The sequence below is a fragment of the Convolutriloba macropyga genome, unplaced genomic scaffold (assembly GCF_964194025.1).
Source record: "Convolutriloba macropyga unplaced genomic scaffold, txConMacr16.3 SCAFFOLD_1473, whole genome shotgun sequence".
Lineage (NCBI taxonomy): Eukaryota > Metazoa > Xenacoelomorpha > Acoela > Convolutidae > Convolutriloba > Convolutriloba macropyga.
The window spans coordinates 1-13485 of record NW_027452594.1 but is presented as its reverse complement, the minus strand read 5'-3'; the positions used below and the strand labels follow the sequence as shown (position 1 = coordinate 13485).

The 13485-nt window shown below is 34.9% G+C and overlaps 1 protein-coding gene and 1 non-coding gene across 2 annotated transcripts in view; both read left to right on the top strand.

Moving 5' to 3' along the window:
• LOC142357644 (dynein axonemal heavy chain 6-like) overlaps nt 1–9970 on the top strand; it is a gene marked incomplete at both ends in the record, with an annotated part of 41626 nt that extends 31656 nt beyond the window's left edge. The window contains 3 exons of the mRNA XM_075409199.1: nt 3985–4268; nt 9251–9271; nt 9738–9970. Coding sequence (XP_075265314.1) covers nt 3985–4268; nt 9251–9271; nt 9738–9970 — 538 coding nt within the window. The remainder of the gene's footprint in view (nt 1–3984; nt 4269–9250; nt 9272–9737) is intronic.
• LOC142357645 (small nucleolar RNA U3) lies at nt 3066–3257 on the top strand. The gene has a single exon (XR_012761683.1). It is a non-coding gene; the product is annotated as a small nucleolar RNA U3 (small nucleolar RNA).
• Nucleotides 9971–13485: the final 3515 nt, after the last annotated feature.

The following is a 13485-nucleotide window of genomic DNA, read 5'->3' as shown; positions in this document are numbered from 1 at the left end:
TTTTTCGTCTTTTCTCTCCATTTTGCCTTTTTTCTGTTGTTTTTCTCTCCTTTTGCTCTTGCTTTTCTCTCTTTCTTTTCAGTCTTTTTTTCCTCTTTTTTTCTGTCTCTCTTTTGTCTTCTCTCTCTTTTCTCTTTTTCGTTTATTTCTTTTCACATTCCTTTCTGCGTTTCCTCTTTTTTGTCTGTTTTCTCCTTTCATATCTCTTTTTACGCTCCTCAAACATGCAGCCTAACGTATTAAGTGCGTTACGCTGCGCCACCATGTAGAAGTTCGCTATCTGTACTAGTCTTAGCGCTTCTTAAATATGCAAATTATCAAAGACCAAAAATTGAACATCAGATTGCTGGTACTTTTGGGGTAATATACTAAATCAAACACATCGGTAACGTAACGTAATATCTATGACTGCTATATATCTATATATGTTCCAGCCCGACGTGGTACGAGAAAAAAATGAATTTTAAAACTTCTATTCTTTTAAATTATCTTGTTTTGCTTTTGCGGGCCTGCTAGTATAGTTTAATTTTAACGGCTAAGAAAAAATACATGCAAAAATTGTTGGTGGTTATTTATTTTGCAGTTCAAAAATTCGGATCATTTCAACAATTTCCCCGCCTTTTGCAAAAGGGGAAGGGGCTGTTCTTGAATAGAATTTAAGCGATCGATTTATTAACCAGTCAGAGACGACTAATTACTTTTCACTTATGCGCATACAATGATAAGCTAAATAGAATAGAATGCGCCATGCTATGTTAAATTAGCTGAATTGGAATACAAACCGAAAAGAATTTCCGTCTGGCGGGGTCGTGGGCGCTCGTCGCGGCTGCGCCGCGATAACCGACCCGCGATTTCCGGATATCCCACAGCGCATGAGAGGCATGGCCGTGAACAGCGGTCCGCAATTGCGCTTAAACTAATATTCGGTTATCTAAACTGTAGACCAAGTAATATTGTTGTAAAGTATAGCACAGAAGGGGGCGATTCTCTACTAGGCACCAAAGGGGGCGATTGTTGAAAAGATCCAAGATTTCGAACTCTAAATCCGTGATGGCATTTGTGAAACATAATTTGAACGTATTTGCTTAAATGAAAATTTTTGATCTTCTCAACAGTCTTGCTGCCCTTAATGATCTTCCGAACAATCTTCAAAAGCAGTATTTTAATTTAACCAATCTCGTATATAGCCAAAAAAAGACAAAGCCGAGATTAGTGGCGGTTCGGAAAAACCGACCCTAGTTTTCTTTGATTACATCCATTGCGTGAGAGGCCTGAGCTTTAATAGTAGTCGCCTTTTGTGATCATGAATTTCTCCGGACTCGAGGCAAATGTTATCGGATCTTTTCTGCTAGCCCCCCCCCCCCCCCCCCCCCCCAGCCTTATATGGCCGTTAAATTTGCACCCCCAAAATCTAAGTTTTCGCGAATTGTGGGAGCGATATTTGCATTTCATTGAAACAAGATTGTCTAGGTTGATTGAAGGCACTTTTAGAATAGTTTCCTTAAGAAGTTTTAAAAAATCAAGCCCTTATTGTAGCCAAAAACACCAAAAATGATCTAATAGAAATTATTATTGATGCTTACGTTATATCCAACAAATTTTGGTTGAATACGTAATACTTTCAAACCATAGCTGTGCTAGCTTTTAGTAAATGCATATTGCTCATATATGTTCACGTATAAGATAACGATGGCGGTCAAGCAAGCCGACAGGCAAGCAAGCCGAATTTCGAAGATGAGGTCAAGTAAGCCGAAAAATTTTCGGATACCCGTATTTTAAGTTGCCCCGGGCGGGCCGGTGGGCGCGCTTCGCGCGCGTCGCGGCTTCGCCGCGATAACCGGCCCGCTATTTCCGGATTACATCCCACAGCGGATGAGAGGCATGGCCATGGACAGCGGTCTGCTGAGGCCCGTACCCACTAGATGTCTTAAAATTGACGCATTTTTGTTTCTTTAGTGCATTGGAATACATTATGCACTATAATACTACGCGCAGTATTGATTGTAACCGCTGACAATGTATTATTTCTGATAGATTACATAACTATTACATAACTTTCGGCTTGCTTTTCTGTCGGCTTGCTTGCCTATCGGCTTACTTTGCAGTCGCCTAAGATAACGTAGCTTTAACAATTTGTTTACACATTTATAAATGGGGGGTGCCTAACTAAGCGGGGGGGGGGGGGGGGGGGGGGGCGCTAGCAGAAAAGATCCATGTGATCTTATTTTCAATAATTTTGGATTATATTGGACACTTCTAATGAATGGAATTGTAGATGCCCCACCAATTTTCAAATATTTTGTCTTTACAGAAGGCCTTCAAAATTCTTCAATTATAGTTTTGCTAACATAACTTCCCGAATCATGTACCAAACTTATCCACGAAATAATGATTTGCGGAATGGTGCTTCATATTCCTACTATCATATTGCCCTGCTGTGCTGCATTGGGAATCTGAGAGATGCACTTGTTGAATATTTGGCATTGTAGCCTGTCGGCTTGCTGAACCGCATTCTGAACCGAGTATGACAGGGATATATAAGCCAATACTGAGTTAAGTAGCCGCGTCCCCAAGAAATTGCAATTGAGCGACTCTAAAAAATTGGAAAGACTTGATAAAGTTGCATAAGGTTACGAGGTCATGCATGTTGAAATATGAACCGGTTGCTCCTGCTTAATTGCAGCTTTTTGGAGACTTAGAATTCGCTTTTCGGCTATTTAGGATGTCGGCCATAAGATGGTCTATGTGAGTTTTATGCGCAAAGGAATTAGACCGCATGCTACTTTGCGTTACGAATTCAGTATATTATTAAGCGTTGGCTTAAAGAGAGAGCCGGTCTTTACATAGCTACAGATACCGTCTAAATAATACATTCTTTTCATAGTTGGAAATTGACTTGACATAGCTGAATCAGCACACTGTATCAATTTCGAAACCTACGAGTCAAGTCGAAACAACGGATTGAAGTTTTCTATTTTCAGCAGAAATCAAAAGTATAGCAGTTAGCTTCTCCAAGTTTTGTGAACAGTTTTGATTCATTTCGGTTCACATCAGTGGTATGGGTCAAGATCATATTTTCAGGGATCATTTCTTGAGTATGTATCTTCGCCTTCCGAGGCAAAATTGACAATTGTTGATTGCTCGATGATGACAGATGGAGTGTCTCTTTAGCATGAGAGTGCAATGGAAGTAATACTTCTCTTGTGTCAATGATTGCTTGCCCTTCTGGGAAATGGAGCTTACTCTATCTGAGAGCTTTTAACTCTTGAATAGTATCTATCCAGTTCACTGTGTTTTTAGTTTCAGTGTTTTGTCATGTTTACGCGGTAAATTTTGATCATTTTAACTGTAATCAGGACTCGTGCGCATTAACAGTGATTTGCACTAAGGCGTGAAGTGACTTCATACTCTTATTCTCCGCTTACACAGAATAGCTAAACTTAAAGCGACCTTTTACTGTTTTCAAGATTGCTACGCAAGGACGGATTTTCATGGACCAAAGTATAAGATTAATTCAACCTAAAATCAAGTACATATGGAACAAATCGAAATCGAGAAGAGAACCCCCAAAATAGTTCTAAAAAACCAGGGAAAAAATTGTTAACCTGAACGACGGTTTAAACGACAATTTTTAGAAGTACAGCGATTTCTCTAAAATATAGTTTTCTCACGAAATGCTGCTAAAAGTTGGGTTGAAGACAAAAAGCGTCCTTTTTATAAAAATGGTGTAATGATATATATGCTCAAGAAGCTCTTCACTTGTTGGTAGAATTACTACAGCGCCAGTGATTGCTTACCTTTCGGGCAAAGGGCGATTTGTTAGAGCTCTAGAATGGCCTTGAGTACCTCCATTATATAGCAGACATTCTTTTGCTTCATAGAATAGATCCTCTTTTTCTTGTCAGCTAGCTAGGACAATATGAAACATTATATGCATTCCGCTACAGATTTTGGTTGTTATCTTTTTCAAATTGATCGTTTCAGTCAACAATTCTATACTGTGAAGCGAAGAAAGACGAAAACATCCGCAAATTCAGCGACGACTTAGAAAAGATTATCTCCAAACTCAGAGATCAACTGATGGGTATCCGGATCAGAGTTCAACACCCGGACTTACTAAACCAGGAAACCATGTCCCAGGCTGCGATTGAAACCATCAGACTTCTGGGAGACGAGATTGAAAAGTTGACGGGTGCTGCTCGGAGTTACTCAAGTTACCAGGAACGATTCGGTTCCACACTTTCCTCCTCTAAAAAGAAGAATGCCGAGTAAGTCTGGAGTATCGGAAGCATTCTATTATTTCACATTTTCTTTTTGTAGAAGAAAACTTCGTTTTAGAAATCGTCTGATCAAGTTTTCAAGTTGGAAATTTAAATTTATTTTGATAGGATTTAGGTAGATTCTGAAGTTTTGGAGCTGTTTTGAGCGTCTTATAAAATTCGTTAAAAATATTGCATCAGACGTCTTGATTGAACATTTTTTAATTTGCAGCTTTTGTACTTGCAGATTTTAAAATTAAATATAATGATTCTAATTATTTAATGCTCATTTCCTTCGCGCACATCTGTCCATTAGCGGTTTTTTAAATCGCAATCAATTTATGAAAACTGAAAGGGCTAAAGTTGTTCCGTTTTTGTGACCAATTGAGGAGGTGTCAAAAACTAGATTTGATAGTATGAGGCAGGATAATTTAGGGAGAAAAACTAGGCAAATGCATGTTAAAGTTATATTTTCTTTGAGAACAAGTTTTCATTGACAACGTGTTTCTAATGCTTAGATTCAAAAGGTTTGGCAGTTGCCTCATGATCTCAGGTACTCACAGACATTTTGCTGCTCAACTTCTTTTTCTGTCATATTTAACCATTAATTAGACGTTTTGGAATTTTTTTGGGCGTTTTTTTTTTAATTATGGGACTTTTGTATCTATTGGGGGTGCTATGGTTACAGTAAATATTTCTATCTGTTAAAGTGACCTTTGGACTTGAAGACATTGTTTTAAGGTTGTCACAGCTGAGTTGAAAATATTCGAAGCATGCTGCTGTTACGAGGCAAGACATGAATAGATGATAAGTCATTTTCTATGTACAAATTAAACAGTTTTTCTGAGATATTTTTTTACGGTGTCCCGCTTTTTCACCTCTTTTTATTTAACCTCCTATCATTTCACCCCGATTCTATTATTTTTCTGAAACTAGGACTATTAATTTAGTAAAATAATCACATGGCCATGCCTTGCGGGCTATTACCATGCCTCAGTGGCCCGTGGGACTTGATTTGAAACTATCACAACCGAAATTTCAATTAAATTATCCGCTTAATTATGACAAGACATGCTTTTAATGTCGAGTGCTAATTAGGGGGATGAAATGTTAGTGGGATGAAATGATAACGGGGGTAAGTGATAGAGAGTTAAATGATATGGGGTTATAATATGCGGGGTTAAATGAACCGGGTTGAAAAGAAGTAGAACCATTTTTTTTTTTACCTTGTTTTGGTTTTTTTGTTTATCTTTTTGTTTAATATGTTCTCTGCAGTTTGCGCAGTCCTTGATCGAATTTATACAGTAGCACAATGTCTTTGAGAACTAAAAAACGTGATGTCTCTTTTTGGAGAATATTGTAAAAATGAAGAGTTCAAATACTCAGGTCCTTATATCTTTTGGTGTACCCTGTATTGAACGAAAACGAACTATCGGTCAGTTGAGTATAAAATGTTTTGAAGGATATTTTTAAATAATTAGATATCATTTTATGATGTAACAAGGCGACTTGGTAATGTGCGATCGCACATAAGGTTCCAACCCCGCTCATCCACAATTTTGGCTTGACTGTCTACCAAATGAGGAACATAGAAAAACTCAAAAATTCAATATTTTAAAAAAAATTGGTGTGTGAACGAAAAGAAAGTCTCCAAAGCAAATAACTGTGTTGGAGTAAAAATGGCGCAGTAGATTGATGAGATGTGCAAATATTTAAAAAAGCGAGTCAAGACGAACATCAAAATCAAACAACAGCAACAACAAAAATTAATTACCTCAAAAAACTTCATGTCCGTTTTAAAAAACAAAACTTAATAACAAAGTCAAAAAACCGTCAGATAAAACTGATATTAAACAAAAATAACTTGTAATTCAATAGAGAAGATAAGAGAGTAGTCAATAAAAAAAAGTTGGTAACAATTCGACAATAAAGAACAAAAAGAGTAAAGTTGAAAAATTCGCGTGTTTTTTTAAAACAATTAATTTTGAAATAATGAAAACCATTAGAAATCAAATAGAATATCCCATAAGTGTACGATTGTAAATGCTTCCATAGAAGGAATTAAGAGCTGCCGGTATTCATTTTTTTACGCGGTTACAAAAAGAACATATAGACAACAAACAAAAAATCAAATAAAACTTGGCAGAAAACGCTTTCGAAACCGTAAATCCATACTATGGCCATCAAAATGTTTTCAATTGCACTTTCTGCAATCACCGATAATGCATTATGTGACCTCTCATTAATGAAGCAAGGTAACAAGTAGACAAAAATGCAAAAAAAACAATAATAATAATAAATACAAAAATAAGTAACATTTTAAATTTTTTTCGAAAAGAAAAATTTCCAAAGACATGAACGCCATTAATTACAGAAGAAAAAAATTGATTAGGTTCGTATATTCTTCCAAAAGAAGTCCATGAGAATTGAAATCATCCAGAATATGTCGTATATCTTCAAAAAGAACGTCAAACATGACAAAAATTAAACATTAATTTACTTTTTTTTTCGTGTCGAAGCCAGTAAAGTAAATGAACTTTCAAAAACATTAGATTGTGTGACACCCTTTTGCAACCTTCTTTTGACAACAATAATGTCATAATTGGCCTTTAATTAACGAGACTAGATAACAACCAGACAATGAAAGGAACAGAATTACGAAGTTTGAAAGCGTTTTTTTTATTTGGAAAACAATTGTTTTCAGAGTCATGAAAGCTATCAGCTATCTACTAAAATCAGAATATCGTCTCATTTATTCTTCCATGAAAAGGCAATGAAACCGTGTCATTGTACAGTACGTTTTCATGCGACTAAAAAGAGAAAGTAAAAACGGCAGTTAAAGACAATTAAAAAAAAATCAATTAAACTCTACGAGAAAATAGTGTCGAAGCCGTTAAAATCATTATCTATATCTTCGAGCATTTTAATAACATCAATTGTGCCTTATTTTGAAAGTCAATATTGTGATATATATGAACTGTCAATAACGTGATAATGTGACAAAACTAGAAAACCTGAAAAATGGGCAAATACCTAAAAATTAAGAAAATTTGAAATCTAGTTGTATCAAAGCCAGTAGCCATAACTTAAGGCGTAAAACCGCAATAAAGATTGAATTTGATTTCAATAGAACGAAGAAGCATTCTTTCATTTCGGAAAATAAGCTACAAGTTGATCAAAGAAAGAGAAAAATGGAGGCAAAATTTCAATAAGTCATTATTTATTTGAAAATCAAATAATTTTAAAAGTCAAAACGACCATAAGCTTTCAAGTAATCAACTAGATATAATAATGTGGAGCTAATTAGGAACCCTTAGGAACTATCATTAGTTAGCTTTTTTTTCAAATGTTCTGTTATTTAATTATTGTAAAAGAGATCGAATTTTTTTTATAAAAAAGACCGACTGTTTACAATCCGAATTATTTATGGATAATACCAGCCAAGATTGGTCCATAACTAGCCTTGCTAATGTTGCTTGTCCTTTATGAACACTTAATTATTCGAATGTTATAGATATTGATTTTTTGTTAGTTAAAAAATGAAAAATAGATGCTGCGTTTTTGATAATCAACGAAAAAATTTAGCAAAACTTAAGTTTTAATTACAGAGCACTCTCAACGGAATTTGATGTAAAAAAGCCACCTTTTGAGGATACTATAATTGTGTTAGTGGGGTTTGGGTCTGTACTTCCTGTAAATCTAATCAAAATGGACTAAAGAAACTTATTTCGTGCTGTTTTTGAAGTAAAAGTCTTAATTTTGAAATATTTAGCCAGAATTTTTGAGAAAAAATAAATAAAAATAGCCTACCATATTCTTTTGATTTTTTTTGTTTTTGCAAATAAAAATCAACAACACTTTCAAAAAAATTTAACAAATTTTATCAAAATTGGCGAAGTTTTATTCAATAATTCCGGAAAAAGTGATAAAAATCTCGCCGGAATTCACACTATTTTCTTAAAATTTACACCTCGATAACTCCCTGTAAAAAACGAAAATCAAGAAAAATCTTTTTAATTCCATATTCTAGGCTGGACAAGCTTTCTAATGATACCAGTCTCAACTCTCTACGATGAATATATCGATCGGCCAAAATTGACTGAACAAAAAAAACCCGTTTGAGTATATAGTTCCTTCCCCCTCAAGAGGGGTCGGAACAATCAGATGCTGTAATTTAAATAGTATAGCTAAGTTATTAGTTTATATATAGTAAGTGAGGAGTTGGCGAGGGCCTACGTCGTTTTCCTACGAGTCGACTATGGGGTCTCTCTTTAAGGTAATTGAAGGTTATCCTAATCCCTTTCAAAGTCAATAAGGGACTCCTATATAATAAAAGCTATAAAAAGGTTTTGCGAAATTAACAGAATCAACATTATAATATTTTTTTGTAAATTTTCAGTTTCAAGATAAATTATTTGATTTTTAATGGTCATTACGATGTTAAACCTACATTTTGAGCGAGCAAATTTGCTAGCAAATGTCAGCATTGTCCGGTACATATATAGTCTTTATTTGTATAGTCTTTCGCGACAACATTGACATTGAGGTAATCAGTTTCAAATTTACTCAAAATTGGGAATATTTGTCACTCATATCTGCGATCGGTTATCTCATCCATTTGCGTTAAAGTTTTACCATATTTCGTCTGCGCGATAAATGGTGAGAGAACGTCGTCACTCATGTTCGCAATCGCGGACAAGGCTGATATGTAGGATTGGCGACGTAATGGTTTGCATAGATTGAATAGAAAATTCCATCAACTCAGCTCTTTCTCTGTTTTATCTATATTCTACATCATCTAAGTCGGGTACGCTTATATTTGGGCAATCTACCGGCTATGTTTTTTTTATAAATTGCGTCGTGTTGATTAAAGCAATTATTAATGATTATTATAATTCTTTATGTTAACTATTGTTAATTATTAAAATATTATATGGTGAAATTCCATATTTGTGGTTTCCTTTATTTAACATTTGGGTTGATCATTTCAGTTACCTTCAGTCTTTATTGAGGTGAGATATCTGTGATCTTTTTGTCTGTCGACTTTGTTGAAAATGTGTTACTTCAAAATGCGCGTCTATTAAAGATTGATCACGTGATATACAATATTGCAGCATATTTTATGTTTGAGTGTCTTCTATCACCACAAATGACCAATCTGATTTTGAAGTCGATCTGTTTTTCATTGGGGATTTGTTATCCCATGCGTGAAAACTTCAGTTACCATTTATTAAGCTTAGTATGCGATTCAGCAGTTGATTCTACACGAAGAGCCTGGATTGCCTGTTCTTTTTGGGTTCAGCGGTGCTTGTTTTCTGCTCAAGAATTTCAAAACGAGTCAAGAATCTGTATCAGTAAATAGCTTTGTTCCTGTATTGATTACTGAATGAGAAATTAAGAAGAAGAAACAGATCGATTTCAAAATCTGATTTGATTATAACCAGTAATATATCTGACATGTTTTTGAATCTTTTTCAGCGATGCCCCAGTTGTTGCGTCTTACACCTCTGAAGTGAGCGCACAAACTGTGCAGAGTGAGTTGAACGAGATAGAGCGAGATCTGACTCTGCGTCGGATGCTGTGGGAATCACAGGAAGAATGGCACGAATTAATCTTTGACTGGACACACACTCCTTTTGTGGAGATTGTGGTTGAGTCGATGCAGAAACATGTGAACAAGTTCAACCAGACTATATTCATGCTCGAAAAAGGTTCCTATTACATAAAAAGAGTTACTTTTTAATGTGGCGATGTCAAATTTTTAATCATTTCTCGTGGGAGACAAAACGAGAATCGATAGATTTGTTGTGACTTTAAGCGTTTTAAGCTGTGACCTAACTTTCAAAGCGCATTTTTGGTACCAACCTGATTTACGTTTGCTGTAAATGAATCCATTATTAACTCCCCTAGATTGTAGAAAAATACCATTCTTTTTTAATTTGCTATAATACTAAAAATTACTCATGAACAGAAGCAGAATATAAAATGCAGTTTTTTTTCAAATGTCTGGCCAGAGTATCCTAATTTTTATATTACGGTATTAAACGTTACTCACAGCTGCTCTTGCAATTCCGTGTGATGCTGAAATGATTCTGACATTTGTCCTATCATAAAGACAGACAAATAACAAATGAGCAGCGAACAGTCGGTTCATTCTTAGTCCTTTCAGTCATGCTATGCTATTGATTGCGTCATATCTGTTTAGCTCTATTCGACATTGCAAGACAAGGAAAACAAAAACAATGGTGCTTGATTATTTAGAATTTCGACGAAGTGAGTTTTAAGGAAAGACAGTTTATGTCCATCCTACTGTAAATCCCGCTGCTTACCATTTAAGTAGTTACTATTGGATTTATTTGAACAACTTTTTTTAAAAAGCAAATGATATTTGAGTATTTTTTACTTATCCTTTGATGAATACTTACCCCTTGATTTATCAATTAAAGAGCATCCATGAATTATTGAAGAAGAATAGCAACCGCATGGATGGTGGGGTATCTTCCATCGCTTTTTCGAGTATTGCTGCAGGTATGAGTCGTAATTGGTAATAATGTTTGGACGGAGAGTCCACTAAAAAATATTAGGACATGCATCCGTGAAAGACATGAAGCAGAAATCAACAGTGGACAAAAAAATGGGAATAATTACTTCGTCCGAATATTGTACGTTGTCAGTTATGGCTGGGAATCAGCAAAACGAAACCTGATTTAGACCATTCATCACATGGACGACTTGACAATTATCCCAAATCCTGTTTCATGGGACAGTAGACGAAACAAACGAAAATTTTTGGTAAAAGCCGATGAGCTCTTGGATGAAAACGGAGAAGATTTCTCCTCATAAGAGGAAAGTTAAAACTAACTCCAGAATTTTTTTGTAAGCAGTAGAAACTGAAAATTTTTGTTTTAGTTATTCAATTTTTTTGCGGTAAGTTCGTATTAACTCCACATAGTAGCAGTAATGAAATGATACCACTCTCATTTGAAGTTTGAGTATTATTTTATCTTGCTAGATGCGATGGGGTAAAATTACTTTAATTTTATAAACTTCTTAGCAACATTTCATCATCCTATTTTGCTCGCGAAAATTGCAGCAGAAAGCAAAATAAGAAGAGAGAAAAATAAGGTCCACATTTTTCGCCTTACGTAGGAAAATTGAAACCACTTCCTGCGTGCAATAGGCACAGCAACAGAAAAAATTACTCTTGTAAATAGATATTAATTTTCAAAAAATACCAGTAGCAACATGTGTCTCGCGCTACACGCAGACAATGCGGCCTAGATGATTGGCTTTTTTCGCAATTTTAAAAAAGTTTCTTGGTATGAAAACTTCACAGTTTCCGATATCCGCCCGCAACTCTGGAGGTGAATTTGTTTAGGAAATAGGAACCATTGGTTCTAGGTTTCACTTTGTGATTCATAAAGGCTTGCGAAAGCAGCGGTTACTCCTTTTTGGTTTTTTTTGCACGCTTCCAGATTTTTTTGGTTTTTGTCGAAATGCATATGAAACCATCATTGAAACGAAAAACGGGTAATGTGTTGAAGAAAATAACTTCACAAATGAGTACAAATAAAATAATCTAGCAAAACATCAGAACGATTTGCAAAAACTTAAGCGAGTTTAAGGTGCTGATTTGTCTACAAGAGGTTCAACTATTTGCCGTATGTTTGACGGAAACTTGCCTCAAGGATGATTCCTACATAAAGTGCATTCTCCTTCATAGGCTAAAAATTACTACCAAGAGATAGGCTACAGACAGTACCTCTAAACGAGGAGGGATTGGGATCTTTGCGAGGATGAAAGAAAATCGAACAATTATAAAAAAAGTTTAGCAGTATAAAAATCAAATTACAGAATGTGGAAAAGAGTTTATTACTGACAGTCGTCATTATCAATTCGAATACGTGTATGAGTGAAGTATCGGAAAATTTTAAATAAAATGTTAACAACTGATTCCTTGACCCGAACAATGGCACATTGTTTGCTTCGACTTTTGTTGATTTCCATGGTGACAAAAACATTACTCTCAGTTAATTAAAAGACATCTCTAGTTCTTACAACTTGACTCGAATTTCAAGCGTTAGGTCTACAAGAGAAACAACTAAGTCGAGAACTGGTATTGACGTAGTTTGCTGCTCGAAAATTTTAGAAGCTCAAAAACTCAGAAGGGAAATAAGTGATTAATATACTACAAATTATGTTCGTTAGTACGTCGAAAAAACTAAACCATTTTAAAACGAGATTGCCCCGTTCTTGATGACCAATTAGTTTTAGTTAAAATAATTTTATAGATAAAGGACAAATTATGAAGACTTATGCCACAATTTTAGGCTATCGATTGTGTTTTTGCTTATGAAAATTTCTAAGAAGCTATCGTTGGAGAAGTTAACAATTATTTTCCGTTAAAAAAATCAGGAGCCTCTCAGACAACCAAATTGAATTGACATCGTTATAAGGAGTTTAGCAGCGAAAAAAGCTGTTATACCCAATTTATTTGAGACACAAAAATAATAGAAACAAGGTAAAGTTCAATAAAGTTAGGAATAAACTGCAAAACAAAATGAGAGAATACAAAAGAAACTTTTACCAGAAAATGTTGCTTAAAAACGCAGAAAGTTTTTCAGCAGCTTTTTCAGTACAATATGAAAACTTGAGAATATACACGAAAGAATCATAAAGAGCTATCAGATGAACAGACTGAGAAATTTAACAATTTTTTCACATCTACTTGAGAAATTTTGTCGAATAAAACATTTAACCTTGGAAAAAATGGGAGACAAAAACCAAAAAAAATTTAAATAGCTTGTTCTCGACTCAATCACATGAAACTGAACGGTTACTAGTCATAAAAAGTTGGGAAAAAATTTTAGCTTTGATTTTGACGGACTTAATGCCAGCGTAATTAAAAGAATGGTTTCTGCTAAAGTAACTACATTGATGTTTCTAGTTAATAAGTGTTTACAAAATAGAATTTTCCTAAAATGTTTCAGAAGAGCAGTAGTATTTCCTATAAGTAAGGGCAGATGTAGCGTTGATGAATCACAAAACTACAGAACAAGTAGCTTATTACCAACAATTGGAACAATTTTTAGAGACCCTCTGTAAATGAATGACCAAGTTCCTCGAGAATTTGATTTGCTTAATAAAATCAATTTTATCGCTGAATACGTTGAAAACGTTCCACGGACACAATGGTAAATTTTCTCGAGGGCATCAAACAAGACTA